Source organism: Bos javanicus, chromosome 29 (assembly GCF_032452875.1).
Source record: "Bos javanicus breed banteng chromosome 29, ARS-OSU_banteng_1.0, whole genome shotgun sequence".
NCBI classification, from domain to species: domain Eukaryota; kingdom Metazoa; phylum Chordata; class Mammalia; order Artiodactyla; family Bovidae; genus Bos; species Bos javanicus.
The window spans coordinates 28,724,663-28,743,966 of NC_083896.1; the positions used below are offsets into that span (position 1 = coordinate 28,724,663).

General features: G+C 56.9%; 1 protein-coding gene across 2 annotated transcripts; it reads left to right on the forward strand.

The window, feature by feature from the left end:
* Window positions 1-102: 102 nt before the first annotated feature.
* On the forward strand, window positions 103-19,038 carry ROBO3 (roundabout guidance receptor 3). Of its 2 annotated transcripts, XM_061406308.1 has the most exons (28): window positions 103-542; window positions 3,514-3,840; window positions 4,135-4,292; window positions 4,989-5,109; window positions 5,208-5,346; window positions 5,653-5,780; window positions 6,163-6,287; window positions 8,295-8,466; window positions 8,768-8,973; window positions 9,544-9,625; window positions 9,925-10,090; window positions 10,289-10,455; window positions 11,330-11,451; window positions 11,631-11,856; window positions 12,078-12,199; window positions 12,429-12,600; window positions 12,708-12,893; window positions 14,749-14,772; window positions 14,864-14,906; window positions 15,114-15,253; window positions 15,798-15,992; window positions 16,158-16,296; window positions 16,469-16,681; window positions 17,074-17,222; window positions 17,342-17,452; window positions 17,633-17,800; window positions 18,274-18,458; window positions 18,779-19,038. In XM_061406308.1, the coding sequence occupies exons 1-28, from the start codon at window positions 383-385 to the stop codon at window positions 18,788-18,790; spliced, it is 4,158 nt and encodes a 1,385-aa protein (XP_061262292.1). In that variant the 5' UTR covers window positions 103-382; the 3' UTR covers window positions 18,791-19,038. The 2 variants fall into 2 exon arrangements, with proteins under 2 accessions (XP_061262292.1, XP_061262291.1); XM_061406307.1 differs by lacking the exons at window positions 103-542; window positions 3,514-3,840; window positions 4,135-4,292; ... (12 more) ...; window positions 12,429-12,600; window positions 12,708-12,893 and adding an exon at window positions 13,851-14,412.
* The last annotated feature ends 266 nt before the right edge of the window (window positions 19,039-19,304 follow it).

The following is a 19,304-nucleotide window of genomic DNA, read 5'->3' on the forward strand; positions in this document are numbered from 1 at the left end:
GGAGCCGGGCTCAGGCCGCGGGGCGGGGACTCCAACTCGCGCGCTAGGCGACTCTAGTCTCTGCCCCTGCTAGTGGCCGTCGGGGCGGGGGTGGGAGGGCGGAGAGAGGCGGATTAATCCCTTAATTACGCGGTGATCGGCGTGGCACCTGCTTTCTGCTGCTCGGCTCCCAGGGGACCCCGGCTCTGGGGGGTGGAGAGAGAAGGAAGGAGGAAGGGCGCGCGGAGGCACGCACGGTACCCAGGCGCGCCGGCAGGAGAGCGGCACCGTGGCTGGGGCAGCGTGTAGAGGCTGTGGAGGGGCTTACGGCTCCCGGCCCGCGGGTCTTAGACCCAGGGGCTGGGCCCCGAGCCCCCAGCCCCGGTCCCCATCTGGTCGCGCCATGCTGCGCTACCTGCTCAAAACGCTGCTACAGATGAACTTGTTCGCGGACTCCTTGGGCGGGGACATCTCCAACTCCAGCGACCTCCTCTTCGGCTTCAACTCCTCGGTGGCGGCGCTCAACCAAAGTCTGCTGCCACCCGGAGATCCTTCTCTCAACGGTAAGACCCTGCCCCACCGGGACTTCAGATCCAGGGATGGGGGTAAGGTGGGAGGGAGGCGCGGACGGGGTAGTCCAAAGCGCTCCTGACTTAAGGTCCGGGACCTAGCGGCGCCCTCCAGCGCTTCCCAGCGCCTCCCGGGTGGTGGGGACCAATGGGTAGTTTGGGACTTAACGCATCTTAGTGAGGACATCGTCGGGAGGTCGAGGGTTTGGGAGGAGATGGCTACTGAGCCCACCACTTCTCACCTCCCCAACCGACGCCCACGGCCACCCCAGGTGAGAAGAACCGGAGTATGAGAGGCCCGGACCCACTGCGCCGAGGGTAGAGGAGGGGGCGCAGTCACCCGAGGGCCTGGGCCAAGCCGGGCCACTCGTTGACCCACCCAGGGCGCAGGTTTCCCTTCGGGAGTCTAAGTTTTCCAAGAACTCACTTAGGACGAGGGTGATGACGCCAAACTGTTTAATGTGTTTGCTACAGAAGACGACAGCGGCGGCGACCATTTCAGGGAAACTTACAAGTTTGCCCCTCAGAGGTAGAACTCACTGCAGGCCCACCCCGGCAGAGCTGCGGCAGGCGGGCAGCGCCGGCGGGGAGGTCATTACCTCTAATTACGGTGATTAATAAATGACTGAGACAGCGCGCTATCCCGGAGCGCGGCGGGGCGGCGGCGAGAAGGGACCGCCGGGGGCTTGGGGAGAGAGAGCCCGATGGCGCCCCTGCCGGCCACATCGGAAACTCGCGCTTCCCTGAACACCTTTGCGGTTGATCCCTCTTTGGAGGTCACAGCCTCCATCCCTCTGCCTCTACTCACCCGAATCTATCGGCACTGTGCTGGGGACTGCAAGGTGGCCAGAAAGAAGACCTGGCCAATGAGTGTGTTTGTGAGCGGGGTGCTCCAGGTGCTGGGGGAGGAGCCCCAGAGCCTCATTAGCATGGCCATTAGCTATTCATTAGCTGCTGCGAAGCATCTCCTGAGACCGGGAATGGCAGGGAAGAAATTCCAGGGAAAGGGCGCCCACAGCTGTGTCTACAGGAATTAAGGGGAAAGAGCCGATGAGAAGGGCGTGGTATGTATGGAGGGAGCAGGGAGGAAGAAATTGGGGGATGATCTAGGATTCCCTAGTCTCCTGACCCTCCTAGGTTCCTAGGGGAGTTAAGCACAGAACCCTCCCCACAGACACTTTGGAAACCTCTCAGCTCCCCCAGCGCTCTTACAGAGTGTTGTCGCCACACATTGCCTCCTTTAAACTCGAAAATGTAAGGAGGTGCGTTGATGGTCACATTTTGCGACTGAGGAAACAAACTCAGAGAGGATGAATAATATCCCAATAGTCACAAAAGCAGTGTAAAGTTTGACAATATCCAATTCCCTGAGGTTATGTGAAGGGCGGAAAGGGAATATTGGAGCCTGGAAAAATCTGATTCAGGTGGAGACTGTAGAGATCAAGATAAGGTAAGGCGGGCCAGAGAGAAAGAGCCCTTAACTAATGGTATATTAGCCATATTCTTGGTGCCTTCTCCCAAGTTCTTTACATACACCATGGTCTTATGACAATCCATCACAACTCCCACATACAGGTAAAGAAACTTCGACCCAGAGAAGTTCATAATTTGCCCTAGTTCTTACAGCTAGGAAGTATTGGCATCTGAGATTCCAACACTGGTCAGTTCTATAACATTTCTTGAGCATTAACCACTAAAGGGTTGCCCACCGAGGGTCTGGTCTGCCTGAATGGGGACTGGAATGGGACAGAGGAGAAGAGACGAGTGAGAAACAGAGATTTCCATCTAGGATGGAGGAAATCGAGAAAAATTTCTTCCTTCCCTAAGTGGGAGGGAAACTGATCTTGTCCCAAACTGGTTATACACTCTGCCCAGGATAGCACCAGGCTGGGGCAAACCATGCAGCTTTGTCTCAAGAACTTCTGAGAGCCGGGGCTGAAAATGAAACTCAGTACACCACTCAGTGGCTGGAAGCAAGAGGTCCCCGTGGGTGTTGGAACAGGGCCAGGGTGGGGATCGGCGGGCAGGCAGAGAACCGAAGTGTGGAGTGGTCCTTGGTTAGTTAAGGACACCAGGTTAGGCGAGGCGGCAGCGACGCCTACTGGCCACTACGGGGTACAAACCCATTTTTGACGAAGCTGGGGGGTGGGGTGTCTGAGCTCAACTGGCTCCTGGCTCCTGGGTCCCAAACTGAAGATGAAAAGTGAGCCGAAGTCTGTAGACCAAGTGCGGGTGAACGAATCTGAGTGACCAAGAAAAGTTAGACGAATTCCTCTCTCAATGTAGCCTCTCTTGGCTACAACCTGTAGAATAATCTGTTGAAAACTATGCCTTAGAAAAGAAGCGTTACTCACTCTTCCATCATCATTTGTGTTCAATTCTTGTGACTTAAAAAGACCAGGAAACGTGGTTATCAGGGGTGTCAGTGAAAAGGGCACTCTGCCCAGTTACAGAATCCAAGTTAAGGGCCGCTTCCAGCCCCAGGCCACAGCCCATCATTCGCTTCTTCCCTTTCCTAAGGGGATCCCCGGGCTGGGCCACAGTCTCTCCATTTCAGTGGACAACCAAGTGTCACCTTTTCACAGATCAGCGCGTATAACTATCGCGTATAACAGCGCGTGCAACTATCAGAGTGTATAACCAGCGCGGCTGGGGGACTGAAAACCAGTCGGCTAGAGTCGTGGTCTACTTGCCAAGCCATGGTCCAGTTACTCTGCACTTGAACTTGGCAGGAGAGGAGGCAGGAGTCTTCAGTCTTCCTAGGCGCCTGCGTCCTCTACTGATCATCTGTTCTCAAGCACCTCCTTTCCAGCCTAAGAACATGCGGGGCAGATGCCTAGGAGGAGAAACTCGACCTTACCCAGAGAGAGGAGGATGGGCGGGTCGGCTTCTTTTTCTCTCTGGAGGCTCTCGCTCTCCCCTGATCTCCGGTTCTGAATGCTCTGTGCCATCCACCCCACCTCAGGGTCAAGGATCGGGCCGGAGGACGCGATGCCACGCATCGTGGAGCAGCCGCCAGACCTGCTGGTCTCCCGAGGCGAGCCGGCCACGCTGCCCTGCCGCGCAGAGGGCCGGCCCCGGCCCAACATCGAGTGGTACAAGAATGGGGCGCGCGTGGCCACGGCGCGCGAAGACCCGCGCGCCCACCGCCTGCTGCTGCCCAGCGGCGCCCTCTTCTTCCCACGCATCGTGCACGGGCGCCGCGCGCGGCCAGACGAGGGTGTCTACACTTGCGTGGCGCGTAACTACCTGGGGGCAGCGGCTAGTAGAAACGCCTCTTTAGAAGTGGCAGGTAGGAGTCTGCTGGTCGTTGCCAGAGCTTCGGAGGGGTGGGAGGGCAGCGGGTAATCCCATCCGAAGCCACTCCCAATCTCATCCCATCAGCAGCCTCCCTTAAACCTTCTCCTTGGCCAGAGGAGGAAGCGGGCCTGGCCTTATCGCAGCCGGAGAAGAGTTCCGGCCTGCGGTGGTGATCCGGCTCTTGCCCCAAACAATTTCCTGAGTCCTCACCCAGTTATGTCACCCCACACCCTATTTATTCCTCTGGTCATTCATTCTGGCTTGCTTTCTTTCTCCCTTTCTCCAGTCCTCCGCGATGATTTCCGGCAGTCTCCCGGGAACGTGGTGGTGGCAGTGGGGGAGCCAGCCGTAATGGAATGCGTGCCCCCCCGCGGCCACCCAGAGCCTTCGGTGTCCTGGAAGAAGGATGGTGTTAGACTCAAGGAGGAGGAGGGGAGGATCACGGTGAGGGGTGAGACCAGGGCTGGGATCTCACTGGGAGCCAGGTCCTGACCAGGAACATCCCGAAGGTCAGGCCCCTAGGCTAGAGATCTGGGACAAGTGTCAAAGGAGGAAGGTCTGAATCTAAAGGTCTTGGAAGGGTGGGGGTGAGGGGGGATGTCCTGGAAGCAATAAGAGTTTTTAAATTGGGGCATTAGCTGACCAGAGGCTGAGAGTCAGCTACTGAATGGGAGATAAAGCAGCATGGGTAGGATGGAATTGGTGTAAGAAGGTGGGGGTATGATGCCCCATGGACTGGTGGGAGGTGCTCTGGGCTACAGGAGCAAAGATACACCTGAGCCCTACCTTGGGCAAATCACTTAAGGATTCCTTAGAGGGCTTCCCTGGTGGCTCAGATAGTAAAGAATCTGCCTGCAGGGCAGGAGACCTGGGTTCGATCCCTAAGTCAGGAGGATCCCGTGGAGATCCTCCAGTGGGTTGCATGGCAACGCACTCCAGTATTCTTGCCTGGAGAATCCTATGACAGAGGAACCTGGCGGGCTCCATGGGGTCACAAAGAATTGTACACAACGGAGTGACTACTACTACTATAAGTGGGTCAACTTCACTAGTCGTCTTCATTGGCTTGCTTCGAGGATCAAATAAACAAGTGTGCTTTCATGGCTATAAAGGACCGAAGTCTCCATGATTACTCTGCAGATCCGTGGAGGGAAGCTGATGATGTCACATACTTTCAAGAGCGATGCAGGGATGTATGTGTGCGTGGCCTCCAACATGGCAGGAGAACGGGAGAGTGGGGCAGCCAAACTTGTGGTCCTGGGTAGGCTTGTGCGGTCTGGGAGTTACGGGAGTGGGCAGCCCGGGAAATGAGTAGCTGTGCAGACCCACTGACTCTTCACTCCCCCCACCCCTCAACAGAGCGTCCCTCCTTCCTGCGTAGACCAGTCAATCAGGTGGTCCTGGCTGGTGCCCCCGTGGACTTTCCGTGTGAGGTGCAGGGGGATCCCCCTCCTCGTCTACGCTGGCGCAAGGAGGATGGGGAACTGCCCACAGGCAGGTGAGAAGCCCCCTCCTACTGCCTGTAAGGAGACCCAATCAGCTCGAGAACATACCCAGCCCTAGAAAACTGGAAAAAGAAAAAGAAGGTAGATGCCTCTCACTGGACCATGCAGTCTGTTCCCAGAGCCTGTGGCCCTGCCCCAACCAGTCCCCACCTCCATTCATGAGTCCATGAGTACCAGCTTCTGTCCCTGCAGAGGTCTACCTTGTCCTTACGTACCCTGATTCTGGTGTCCGTCCTGGGGGATGCTAGATGGGGTCTGTAGTTGTGGCCAACCCAGCCTGGGGGTGGGGAGGGGAGCAGGTACGAGATCCAGAGCGACCACAGCCTTCAGATTGGGCGTGTGAGTGCTGAAGATGAGGGGACATACACCTGTGTGGCGGAGAACAGCGTGGGCCGCGCCGAAGCATCTGGCTCCCTCATTGTTCACGGTGAGGGCCCCCCTGGGCTGGCCTTGGCGGGCATGGGACGAGGGGAGATGGAGGATGGGTGGAGGTGGAGAAGGCGGAGAAAGGACAGAGCAGGAGATATGAGTGGGTCCCCTGAGACTCCAGTATTCTTGCCTGGAGAATCCCCATGGCCTGAAGAGCCTGGCAGCCTACAGTCCATGGGGTCACAAAGATTTGGGCATGACTGAACAACTAAGCACACATACCCTGAGACTTCTAGGAGGACAGGAAGGAGGAGAAAGCTAAACAGGCTTGAGCAGGAGACAGATGTCTGCTCCTCCCTAAGCCAAGCTCAGGCTTCTTTCTCCTGTTCCTCCCTTAGTGCCCCTGACTCCCTGTCCCTTTATCTCCCTCCCCTTCCCAGTCCCACCCCAGCTGGTGACCCAACCCCAGGACCAGATGGCAGCTCCTGGAGACAGCGTGGCTTTCCAGTGCGAGACCAAAGGCAACCCCCCGCCTGCCATCTTCTGGCAGAAGGAGGGAAGTCAAGTAGGTGGCCAGCTCCCAGGGCCTGTCCACAGCTCCTCCTCTGGGTCTCAGCCTCCCTCCTCTCACATTCTGCAAACTTCTCTCTGGGCTTCAGTCTTACCCTTCCTCCCAGAAACCCATGCAGGTTATTTGGGAGGATTAAATAAGATAATGAATATAAAAGGCCTGGAACAAAGGAGAATATAGTTAGGTGGCAGGGAACAGTCCTATATGGGAATTCTTTGGAGAATCTTTCTGTTTTGGACAAGGCTATCCAGAGGATGTGGGCTTTCTAGGTGGCACTTGTGGTAAAGAACCCACCAGCCAATGCAGGAGATATAAGAGACTAGGGTTCAATACCTGGGTCAGGAAGATTCCCCTGGAGAAGGGAGTAGCTACCTACTCCAGTATACTTGCCTGGAGAATGCTCATGGACAGAGGAGCCTGGTGGGCTACAGTCCATGGGGTCGCAAAGAGTTGGACACGACTGAGTGACTTAGCACACACGCACGTGCTGAGGATGTAGCAGATCCAATTAGATCCTTCCTCCTCCCTACCCCTGGGCCTGGACTTTAACATCCTGCTCTGGAAAGCCAGTTCCATAGCAAAGCTGCTCAGGGTAGAAAGTGACAGGCTCATCTACTTACAAAAGACTTCCACCAGGGGGAGCTCACAGCCACCCCTCTTTAACCTTCACAGGCAAATCTCAGAGTTCTGAGATGAGCCTGTGATGGTTCTACCCTGAGCAGCTTTGGTATGGAACTCAGCATAAAACAAAATTGAACCGGGGTCTCCCGCATTTCAGGCTGATTCTTTACCAGCTGAGCTACCAGGGAAGCCCATAAAACAAAATTTAAGTCTGATTAAACCCACCCCACTAGGAGACCAGGCCACCACCACCTCACTGCATATCCACACCCCCGATTTTTCAATATCTTTTCTAGCACTGCGAACTGCTACATTTTAATTATATTTTTAAGTGAATAAAAATGCTGATAATAGGAACTTCCCTGGTGGTCCAGTGGCTAAGACTCCGCACTCCTAATGCTGGGAGTGGGGGAGGGTGGGGGGGGTGGGGGGATGGGGGGGTGGGGGGGGTCTGGGTTTGCTGTCCGGTCAGGTAACTAGATCTCATGCCTCCACTGGGTTCACATGCCCCAAGTAAAGATCCCACATGCCGCAACAAAGACCCAGTGCAACTAAGACCCGGCGCAGCCAGATACATAAATGTTTTTTAAATGCTGATGGTAGTAGAGGGTGGGAGTAGGTATCAGAGAGGGGCCCAGCGTGGTGTCATTTTCCCTGAAACCCAAACCTGCTTCCCTACCTTCTGTGTATCTAATGTAAAATGTTAGAACCAGAAAGAAGCAGAACATACTTAATATTTCTCACTCAATCTATTGAAAGAGTTTCATGCAATTACTTGATTTAATCCTTATGCTGCTACTGCTGCTGCTAAGTCGCGTCAGTCGTGTCCGACTCGGTGCGACCCCGTAGACGGCAGCCCACCAGGCTCCCCCGTCCCTGGGATTCTCCAGGCAAGAACACTGGAGTGGGTTGTCATTTCCTTCGCCAGTGCATTAAAGTGAAAAGTGAAAGTGAAGTCGCTCAGTCATGTCCAACTCTTCGCAACCCCATGGACCGCAGCCTACCAGGCTCCTCCGTCCATGGGATTTTCCAGCAAGAGTACTGGAGTGGGGTGCCATTGCCTTCTCCGTTAATCCTTATAACTACTCTCTAAGAGTCAAATTTGGGGAAATTGGGTTTCAGGAAGGTTGCTCAGGTTTCCCCAACTAGCTTGCTCAGATTTCCCCAACTAGTAGAGCTGGGATGTGTACCCCCAAATCATCTAATAAAACTCCGTTACTATTGTGAATAGGCTTAACTAGTTTCCCTCAGGTCACAAAACTGGCCAGGGACAGCGTTATGAACTAGAACCTTAGGAATTCTCTGGATCCTGGGGTTGCTGAGAATGCGGAGTTCTCCCTGGCAGCTGCCACTGGGCTCTGTTGCTTGCTCTGTCCCCAGGCTCTGCTATTCCCCAGTCAGTCACTTCAGCCCACGGGGCGCTTCTCAGTCTCTCCCAGAGGCCAGCTCAACATCACTGAAGTGCAGAGCAGGGATGCAGGCTACTACGTGTGCCAGGCTGTCAGTGTGGCTGGCAGTGTCCTGGCCAAGGCTCTGCTGGAGGTAAAAGGAGGTACGTGCCCATGGAGATAGGGCTGGAAGAAGGTAATAGCTGAAAGAAGTCTGTTTTTCTTGAATTCTGTGTAATATGTCTGCACGGGGAGAGGCATGTTGCTGGCACATGTCCGTGAAGTTTGGGAACCAGGTACAGAAGCCACGAATGGATGGCTGATCCCAGGCAGAGAGAACACATGGTTATAGAAATCCCTCCGATATCCAGGGGAGGGGAAGTGAAGGGGTAGAGACGAGGACAAGGGGCTGGGTGCCTGAACCCAGGACCCTCCCCTGAGATGCCCAAGTTCTTCCTCTCTTAGCTTCCCTGGAAGGACTGCCTCCCATCATCCTCCAGGGACCAGCCAACCAGACGCTGGCACTGGGCTCCTCCGTGTGGCTGCCATGCAGAGTGAGCGGGAATCCCCAGCCTAGTGTCCAGTGGAAGAAGGATGGGCAGTGGCTGCAAGGGGATGACGTCCAACTCAGCGTAATGGCCAATGGTACCCTGTACATCGCCAGCGTGCAGGTTAGGCTCACTCCTGGAGCCCAAGTAACTGAGAACGGCCGCGTGGTCCATGTGCCCCACTCTAGTGCCTGCTGCGTCTTGAACTCCATCTCTGCCCCTCTACTCTCAGACCACCTAGAGCAGGGGTCCCCGATCCCCAGGCCATGGACCGGTACTGGTCCGGGCCTTTTAGGAACCGGGCCCCACAGCAGGAGGTGAGCAGCAGGTGAGCGAGCAAAGCTTCGCCTGTATTTACAGCCAATCCTTATTGCTCACATAACCGCCTGCTCTCGGCCTCCTATCAGATCAGCGGTGGCTGGCATTAGATTCTCACAGGAGGGTGAACCCTACTGTGAACTGCATATGGGAGGGATCTAGGTGGCGTGCTCTTTATGAGACTCATCCCCACACTACCCCCGCATTCACGGAAAAATTGTCTTCCATTTTGGCACTGGTCCCTGGTGCCAAAAGGGCTGGGGACCGCTGACGCAGAGTGGACAGCATCCTCCCCATCCTCCTATATGCCCACCTCCACCCTTCGCCCTGCCCTGCTCACTCCCAGTGTGCCAGTTCCTCCACCCTCTCCTGCAGGAGGGGCACATGGGATTCTACAGCTGTGTGGCCAAGAGCTCCACAGGGGAGGCCGCCTGGAGTGGCTGGCTTAGGAGGCGGGGTGAGTTTTTCCTTTGTTCTCTCATTTTTTGCCAGCACTCTTCTCCAAATTGGCCTCAAAGGTGGTCAGTACCTCCACCCCAACCCCCAGAACTGGTTTTATCTTCCAAAGGCCATGGCTCTGGCTGTCGGGGGGAGGAGGACAGAAGTGGTACCCGTGGGAGCAGATGTGAGCAGGCTCAGTTCACTCTGTCCCTGGCTCCGGTGTCACCATTCTCACAGCTCCTCTGGGGAGGAGGAAATGACACTGGGGCCATCTTTTCCCCATCGTTCTACTCAAAGATTATCTCCTCACTGCAGAAGACTGGGGAGCAACACCAGACCCCCCTGCAGAACCCAGTACCCCTCCGGGACCTCCCTCGCAGCCTGTGGTCACTGAGATCACCAAAAACAGCATTACTCTGACCTGGAAGCCCAACCCACAAGCTGGGGCCACAGCCACCTCGTATGTGATTGAGGCCTTCAGGTACAGAGGAAGTTTCCAGTGCAAACCTGGAAAGCTACCGGGAGGCTCCACTGTGTCTGAAAAGTCTTGGCTGTGGTGGGAAGAGGTTTACCAGTTCTGTCTCCTAAGCTGAGGCGCAGTTAGAGGGGGGTGACAGAGAATGGATGAGAAGGAATAGACAGCTTGGGCTGGCACAGCCCTGTCACCTCATTCTTGTAGCCATGCCTCTGGTAACACATGGAGGACAGTGGCGGATGGCGTGCAGCTGGAGACACACACGGTCAGCGGTCTGCAGCCCAGTACGATCTACCTATTTCTCGTGCGAGCTGTGGGAGCCTGGGGCCTCAGTGAGCCCAGCCCTGTCTCTGAGCCTGTCCGCACCCAGGGTGAGTAAAGCCTGGATCTCTGGATCACAGGCATGGCATGCAACACCACAGAGCACCCCCTGACTGCAAGTTATGGCACCTATCTGGTTCCAGTTTCTGTGCTGGTGGCCGGGCCTGGAATAGGGAGTCATGCTTCCCTTTCACTGAGGGAACAAGAAAAGAGGCGAGAGAGAGAAACAGAGAGAGAGATTGATTCAGTCATCTTGGTAGCTCCTCCCTTCTGAGCCTTTACTTATAGATAACAGGACTAGAAGGAAACTTGGAGGGACATCTTCATGTGAGAGATGAGGAACAAGGCCTTTAAAGTTGCACATGGGGAATCCCCAGGCGGTCCAGCGGTTAGGACTTCGTGCTTCCTTCCACTGCAGGGGGCACAGGTTCAACCCCTGTTCAGGGAACCAAGATTCTGCATGCCATGCATTTAGGCAAAGAAAAAAAAAACATATCAATCTGGAAAGAGCCAGCTCATTGGAGGAGACCCTGATGCTGGGAAAAACTGAAGGCAAAAGGAGAAGAGGGTGGCAGAGGATGAGATGGTTAGATAGCATCACCAACACAATGGACATGAATCTGAGCACTAACTCTGGGAGATAGTGAAGGACAGGGAAGCCTGGCCTGCTGCAGTCCGTGGGGTCGCAAAGAGTCGGACACAAGTTAGCAACTGAACAACGACAACAAATATATGCAGAAAGCAGGATACCCTGGCCCACCTCTGGAAGCTCTTCCCCTGACCAGCCATCTCCTGACCCTGGGATGGGCTCCAAAGTACTAAGTAGCGGTCTGTGGGGGAAGAGCAGGGGTGGGACATACACATGCCCTCAGTCCTGACTCCCCATCCCAGAGGCCCTTGCTGAGTGGACTGTTTGGTCAGCAGACAGCAGCCCATCCAGGCCAGTGGAGGACCCATGGAAAGGCCAGCAGGGACTGGCCGAAGTGGCTGTGCGTCTGGAGGAGCCTGTAGTCCTTGGGCCTCGGACTCTGCAGGTGTCCTGGACCGTGAGTGTGGCCCAGGGATGAGCGCAAGGGCAGGCATGATGATGGGGGACATAGGGGAATGCATATGGGAGTGTGCAAGGTGCGTGCTGGGGAAGACTGCTGGGTGAAGGAGGGGCTGGGGCAGGAGGACTTGTTGGCTCCAGCCCCTCCTCTGGCATCCTCTGTCCTGTCTCCCACAGGTAGATGGCCCAATCCAGCTGGTGCAAGGTTTCCGGGTGTCTTGGAGGGTAGCAGGACCTGATGGGGGAAGCTGGTCGGTGCTGGACCTACCATACCCAAGCCAGCAAAGTACAGTGCTAAGGGGACTCCCCCCAGGGACCCAAGTCCAGATCAAGGTGCAAGCTCAAGGCCAGGAGGAGCTGGGGGCTGAAAGCCCCTTGGTGACCAGGAGCATTCCTGAGGAGGGTAAGGGAGTGGGGCACAGCGCTGATGGGTGGACAGGAGGGAAGAGAGAGAGGGGAGGAGGAAGGTTTGCCTCCAAGGGCAGGGTGTGGGGGATCAGGGGAGGAGACACGCCTCTCAGTTCTCTAAGAGGTTAGCACTGGGAGGATGAGCAAGGTTGGGGCTGGAGGGACAGCTTGCAATGACTGTCTGTGTCCTTCTCACCATGCTCCACCCTGGCCCAGCCCCCAGTGGTCCCCCCCAGGGAGTGGCCGTGGCCTTGGGGGGTGAAGGCAACAGCAGTATCACTGTGTCCTGGGAACCTCCGCTCCCCTCGCAGCAAAATGGGGTCATCGAGGAATACCAGGTGCAGGGGTTGAGAAGGGCCTGGGTGGGCAGGCTGGGCAGTGGAGGGAGAGGGTTAGGATCAGGGAGGAGGGAACCTAGGACTGGCTCTGGGACTGGAGACGAGGTCCGGGTAGAGGAGAGAGGTTTCAGAGTGCTCTCTCCGAGTGAATTACGACTGGCCGAGACGTCATTCCCACCATTCAGAGATCCACTTCTGACTCTCTAAGCCCGGGTCTCGGCCTCCCCAGATCTGGTGCCTGGGCAACGAGAGCCGCTTTCATCTCAACCGGTCCGCGGCGGGCTGGGCGCGCTCGGCGGTGCTGCGGGGCCTGCTGCCCGGTCTCCTCTACCGGACCCAGGTCGCGGCGGCCACCAGCGCGGGCGTGGGCGTGGCCAGCGCCCCAGTGTCGGTGCAGCTGCGTGAGTCCGGAGCGGGTGGGCGGGAGGAGCTGGGGTTTCGGGAGTGGGGCGGGGGGTGTCATGGGGTAGGGGTGCCTCTACTCCCCTCACCACTCTGACCCCCGCAGCGTCCCCGCCGGAGCTGGAGCCTGGGCTCGAGGCGGGCCCGGGGCTGGCGGAGCGGCTGGCGAGGGTGCTGCGGGAGCCAGCCTTCCTCGCGGGCAGCGGCACCGCCTGCGGGGCGCTGCTCCTCGGGCTCTGCGCCGCCCTCTACCGGCGCCGGAGGCAGCGCAAGGAGCTCAGTCACTACACCGGTGAGAACCCAGCCCGGGGATGCCCGGGCGGCTGGGAGACTCGATGGAGGGGTGGGCGGAGCCTTGAGATCTCGCTCCCCTAGAAGGGAGGCGCGGAGAATGGAAATCTCGAGAGTTCAGTCGCTCAGTCGTGTCCGACTCTTTGCGACCCCATGGACTGCAGCACGCCAGGCTTCCCCGTCCATCACCAACTCCCCAGAGCTTGCTCAAACTCATGTCCATCGAGGCGGTGATGCCATCCAATCATCTCATCCTCTAACCTCCCCTTCTCTTCCTGCCTTCAGTCTTTCCCCGCATCAGGGTCTTTTCAGATGAGTCAGTTCTTCGCATCAGGCGGCCAAAGTATTGGAGTTTCAGCTTCACCATCAATCCTTCCAATGAACATTCAGGACTGATTTCCTTTAGGATTGACTGGTTTGATCTCCTTGCATTTCAAGAGGCTCTCAAGAGTCTTCTCCAACACCACAGTTCAAAAGCATCAATTCTTCGGTGCTCAGCTTTCTTTGTAGTCCAACTCTCACATCTATACATGACTACTGGAAAAACCATAGTTTTGACTAGACGGACCTTTGTTGGTAAAGTCAAGTCTCTGCTTTTTCATATGCTGTCTAGGTTGGTCGTAGCTTTTCTTTTTTTTTCTTTTTCATAGCTTTTCTTCCAAGGAGCGTCTTTTTAGTTCATGGCTGCAGTCACCATCTGCAGTGATTTTGGAGCCCAAGAAAATAAAGTCTGACACTGTTTCCACTGTTTCCCCATCTATTTGCCATGAAGTGATGAGACCGGATGCCATGATCTTAGTTTTCTGAATGTTGAGCTTTAAGCCAACTTTTTCACTCTCCTCTTTCACTTTCATCAGGAGGCTCTTTAGCTCCTCTTCACTTTTCACCATAACAGTGGTATCATCTGCATATCTCAGGCTTATAGACTTTTCTCCCAGCAATCTTGATTCCAGCTTGTGCTTCAGGAGGGACTCAGCTGCTGGCGGGGGCGGGGTAGGGGGGTGGAGGTCATGGGAGGGGTCGCACTGGAGCTCAGCCCCTTGGACAGAGGCAGGGTGCCCACGGTGGAATCGCCAGCTGTCTGGAACAGCGCGGAGGGGGAAAAGGGCAAACTCCAGAGGGGGCGGAGTCTGCAAAGAGGGGTGAGATTTTGTCCTTCAGACTCCTGGTGTATGTGGAGGAACAGCTTTGCAGTCAGCCCCAGTAGAGAAGTGGGCTTCCCAGGTGACACCAGTATAAAGAACCTGCCTACCAATGCAGGAAATGTAAGAGACTCGAGTTCGATCCCAGAGTCGGGAAGATGCCTTGGAAGAGGACATGGCCACCCACTCCATTATCTTTGCCTGGAGAATTCCATGGACAGAGGAGCCTGGCAGACTGCAGTCCATGAGGTCATAAAGAGTTAGACACGACTGACTGACAAATACTTTCAGTAGAGAAGGGGCAAGTCTGATGGAGGGAGGGAAACTCACTTCCTGGAGCCTGGGGGGCTGGCAGAGGGAGTGTCTCCAGGATCCCAGGTGATAAATTATCAAGTGGGGTCTGGATGGAAGGGAGGGGGGCCCGCTGAAAGGAGGATACTCGAGTTCTCCTTCCTGGGATGGTGCCTGTCTGGAAAGATCTGAGGTCTCTTAGATAAAAGGTTCTGTCTTGGCTACATGCAGGAATCACTTGGGGAGCTTTAGAAAAATACTGATGCCTGAGTCAAAGCCTTAGGAATTCCGATGAACTTGGTCCAAGGTACCGCCCAAGTGGCGTAATTAGGACCAGAGCCAGGGAGTGGACAGGAATATGGATATTTCTGACTTTTCTTCCCATTTCCCCTCTTCTTTCTCCCACCGGTTCCTTTTCGGAAGCCTCCTTTGCCTACACACCTGCAGGTAAGACATCTGTCTCTGCCTCCGGGGTGGGGAGTAGGGTTCAAATCCCAGGAAGGGGCGCTTCTCACAGTCTCCCCCTCACCTTCCCCAGTGTCGTTCCCACATTCAGAGGGCCTGTCGGCGGCCAGTTCCAGGTAATTCTCTTAGCTCAGCTCCCAAGAATGATCCCCTCCCCCAAGAGACCAGGCCCTCTGTCCCTGCCTGCCTCCTGGTGCCAAGCTTCTCCCTCCTCCCACCCCTACACTCCCCATCTCAGTCCTCAGCGCCCATTGCCCCTGTCTCCCTCACTTCGCTGGCCTCTGCAGGCTCTCTGTCCCCAGTCTTCACCCACTGTCCCTCAGGCCACCAATGGGCCTAGGCCCTGCTCCCTACCCGTGGCTGGCAGACTCGTGGCCTCACTCATCTCGGAGCCCCTCAGCCCAGGACCCCAGGGGAAGCTGCTGCCCGAGCAATCCTGACCCAGATGACAGATACTACAATGGTGAGGAGGTCTGCTTCCCCCCGGGGAGGGGGGCGCAGCAGCAGGAGGCCCCACACCCTCTCTCCTCTCCACTGCTGGGGTAAACTGAAGGGGACCAGGGCATCCCGTCTTGCTGAGGCTGCTCCATCCTTGGGAGGCTCTTGGGAGTTGAGGGAGACTCTCTTGTGCCTAACCTTTACCCCAGCTTGGGGTTGGGGAAGAAGATCACCAGCTTCCCTGGTGGCTCAGATGGTAAAGAATCTGCCTGCAATGCAGGAGACCCGGGTTCGATCCCTGGGTCGGGAAGATCCCCTGGAGAAGGGAATAGATACCCACTCCAGTGTTCTTGCCTAGAGAATTCCATGGACAGAGGAGCCTTTGGGCTACAGTCCATGGAGTCCCAAAGATTTGGACACAACTGAGCAACTAATACACACACAAACTTTACCCCGGCTTGGGGTGGGGGGAAGAAGTGGGATCTCCTCTCGCCCTCCATTCTTCTGTCATCTATTTTCCTGTCTCTGCCCCACCTGCTCCCCTGGGGCTCCCACTCTCTCCCCCTCAGAAGCAGGGATCTCCCTTTACCTGGCTCAGACGGCCCGGGGCACAGCCGCCTCTGCTGAGGGTCCTGTCTACAGCACCATTGACCCGGCCGGAGAGGAGCTGCAGACCTTCCACGGGGGGTTCCCCCCACATCCCTCAGGAGATCCAGGCACCTGGAGCCCGTATGCTCCCCCAGAATGGAGCCAGGGGGACAGTGGTATGACTCCAGTTCCCAACACTCCCCCTTTGAGCCCTGAGCAGCACCTCCCCAAGAGCATCCTCCACGCTTCCCCTCTGGGACCTAGAGCAGCACTTCCTTCTGATGTGTCTCCCCTCTGCCTCTTTCCTGCCTGTGTCTTGTGCTCCCCCATCCTGTTCTCAGGAGCCAGGGGAGGCAAAGTGAAGCTTCTGGGAAAGCCTGTACAGATGCCCTCTCTCAACTGGCCAGAAGCCCTGCCTCCCCCGCCGCCTTCCTGTGAACTGAGCTGCCTAGAGGGGCCTGAGGAGGAGCTGGAGGGCAGGTAAGGATGCTCGCTGCCTGCAGATGCATGTACACAAAGGACCAGCCCCGGGCCTCCTGCCGACGCAAGGAGGGAGAAGATGCTGGGAGAAGAAGGGAAGGGGCAACAGAAGGTCAAAGGGAGGGTATGAAGCTACTCAGTCATCCTTACCCTCCTGCCTCTTTGCCCCCAGCTCAGACCCAGAAGAGTGGTGCCCACCGATGCCTGAGAGGAGCCATGCAGCAGAGCCCAGCTCCGGTGGCGGTTGCTTGGTCCCTCCGTCCCGAGGAGAAACCCCCTCTCCCACACCTTCCTATGGGCAGCAGTCCACAGCCACTCTCACCCCTTCACCTCCTGACCCTCCCCAGCCCCCCACTGACCTTCCCCATCTCCACCAGATGCCCAGGTAGGGAGGTATATAGTACTTTGCATGTTATAGCCCTCTGTACATATCTACTCAGTGTGTGGATGGATGGATGAACACATGGATGGATGGGTGAATCTGGGGTCTGGAAGGTCTCATGACCGTATCGGGGTGGAAGTGTGACTTGAGGAGAAATGTGGAGACAAACGAAGCCTCTCACTCTCTCCAGACTTTCTCCATCACAGACACCCTGCAAGCTTCCTGGGGCCTTTTAGAGATGGCTTCCCTCATACTGCACTAGGGTGGGAGCTTTGTGGGAGACGTGCTGTGTCTTATTCATCTGAGTATTAGGCTGACTGATTAGCCCACTGCCTGCTCCAGAGTAGGCACTTAGTGTTTGCTGAGCAAACAAATGCAGTCTCGTGTCATTGCAGGAGGGTGCCCCTCGGGCCCAGCTCCCCTCTTAGTGTCTCCCAGCCCACCCTGAGTAGCCATGAAGGGAGGCCCGCCGGCCTGGGTGCTGGCCCCTCTGGCCCCCATCACAGCCCCAGCCCCGTCCCTGCTACAGCTGGCAGTGCCCCCGGTGAGTCTGTAGATCCCTCAGCTTGCCCCACACCTCCGCATCTTCCCAAAAGCTTGTTTCCCCTTCACCCTCAAGCCCCTTTCCTGACCCCTTCTCTTATCCATCTCCCAATGCTGCAGGGAGAGCCCGGCCGGTGCCTGGAGAGCTGACTCCTCCATTGCACGGGCCCCGTGCCCGAATCCGGAAGAAACCCAAGGCTTTTCCCTACAGGCGGGAGCACAGTCCTGGAGGTGAGGGGGCCGTGAGCCTAGGAGATGGTGACAGGAGTGGGTTCAAGCTGGAGGAGGGAGCCAGTGAACCCAAACCTCAGGCTGTTCCTTCACAGCATCCTAGTGCCAGGGAGTGGGAGTGGGAGAAAGACTGGGGTCAGGAGAAGCAGGGGACCCTGCTGACAGCGGGTCTCTCCCCAGACCTGCCCCCGCCACCCCTGCCACCACCGGAGGAAGAGGCCAGCTGGGCCTTGGGGCTGAGAGCAGCAGGCAGCATGTCCTCCTTGGAACGGGAGCGGGAGCACAGTGGGGAGAGGAGACTGGTGCAGGCCATGCCCCTGGGGGCCCAGCGGCGCCCCCACCCAGATGGTAAGGAGGGCCATGGCTACAGAGAGGGTGGGCTTTGGGAGGGCAGCCTAGTGTACGGAGGGTGCCAAGGGTGTGCTCATTTTCAAGCCAGCTCACCCTTGGTCTCCAGCTGGGTTCATGCATCAACACCAAAGACACTTGTCTCTCTAGCTTTCTCTGGGCAGAATTTCCTCCAGTTCCCAAATCATATCCTTCCCCAGGACTGGAGCCCAGGTCCAGAGTGGGGGCTGGGCGCTCTGTCCCTCCTTTCCCAAGGCCGTCTCTTCGTGGGGGGCTCCCTGCAGGCTTCTGAGCACGTGTTATATCAGGGCTATGGGCTGGGCCAGCTGCTGCTGCTTCTCAGTCCCCAGGATGGTCTGCCCTCCACTCTTCTTCCAGAGCTGGGGTGGCGGTCAGGGCGGCGTGAGGCGGGGGGAAGCAGCCCTGTTAGGCCCCCTGCCTGAGTCCAGCTGCCCTTCTATCTCTTGCTGCAGAAGAAGCCTGGCTCCCCTACAGCCGACCGAGCTTCCTGTCCCGGGGCCAGGGCACGAGCACCTGTTCCACAGCCGGCAGCAACTCCTCCAGAGGCTCCGGCAGCTCTCGGGGATCCCGGGGCCCAGGACGGAGTCGGAGCCGGAGCCGGAGTCAGAGCCAAAGGCCCGGACAGAAGCGTGGAGAGGTGGGGGCTGGGGCTGGCCAAAAAATGAGTGGAGGGCTAGGGAGGCTGGGCCAAGGAATGATTACAAATAGGAAGGTATCGAGGGCTTGGGGTGGGCTGGGGGAGTGTCAAAAGAAAGGGACCCTGTGAGTAAGGAGGAAGGGAGGAGCCCAGAGCAGAGGTGACAAAGGATGGACACAGATGACCTAACAGAGGGGCCTGGGCTCCATAGGGGAGCAGGATCAGGAGAGGAGCTGATTAGGGAAGAGGCACATCCCCAAAGGGGCCTGTTGGTCCTGGGCCAGGGCCTTGCAAGCCAGCCTCTCTCTGTCTCTCTCTAGGAACCAAGATGACCTTTGACAATAAGCCAGAAGTTCCATGGGGAAGGGCTTGTCCCTGGGCCAGGAATCTGAACTTGAGCCCCTCCCCCTGGTGAATGAGGGCTGAGCAGAGAGGAGCGAGGAGGGGTCTCCTCCTTCTCACGATGATGCCTGGGGCTCCCTGAGGAATTGGCTTAGAAGCCAGAGAGCCAGATCTTTCCCGGTCATCTGAGACCCTTTCATAAAAAAAACACAATAAAAAGAACAGATCAGAGCCCTGAGCCCTGTTTGTGTGGTTTTGTGCAGGACGTAGGGAGGAAGGGGGCTGCGAGCGGGTGTGTATCCTTTGAAATCCTTCAGCCGAAAGCACTAGGTGAGGGCAGGGCTAAGATGCCACCTGTCCTACCTCCAGAAGGAGCTGAACCACTGTCTCCCCAGTTACCACCAGAGGGACTTTCCACATAAGCAACCTCGAGAAACTTGTCCCACCATCCCAGAGCCCCTCCCTTGGCGCCCTCCTCCACAATCCGGAAATACGCCCTTCACA

Bases quoted from the DNA above. Each gene is read 5' to 3' on its own strand.
- ROBO3 (XM_061406308.1), top strand. From the start codon at position 383: ATGCTGCGCTACCTGCTCAAAACGCTGCTACAGATGAACTTGTTCGCG. The intron at 5,347-5,652 runs GTGAGAAGCCCC...GGAGGGGAGCAG, and splicing joins GGGGAACTGCCCACAGGCAG to GTACGAGATCCAGAGCGACC. The intron at 11,452-11,630 runs GTGAGTGTGGCC...TGTCTCCCACAG, and splicing joins CTCTGCAGGTGTCCTGGACC to GTAGATGGCCCAATCCAGCT.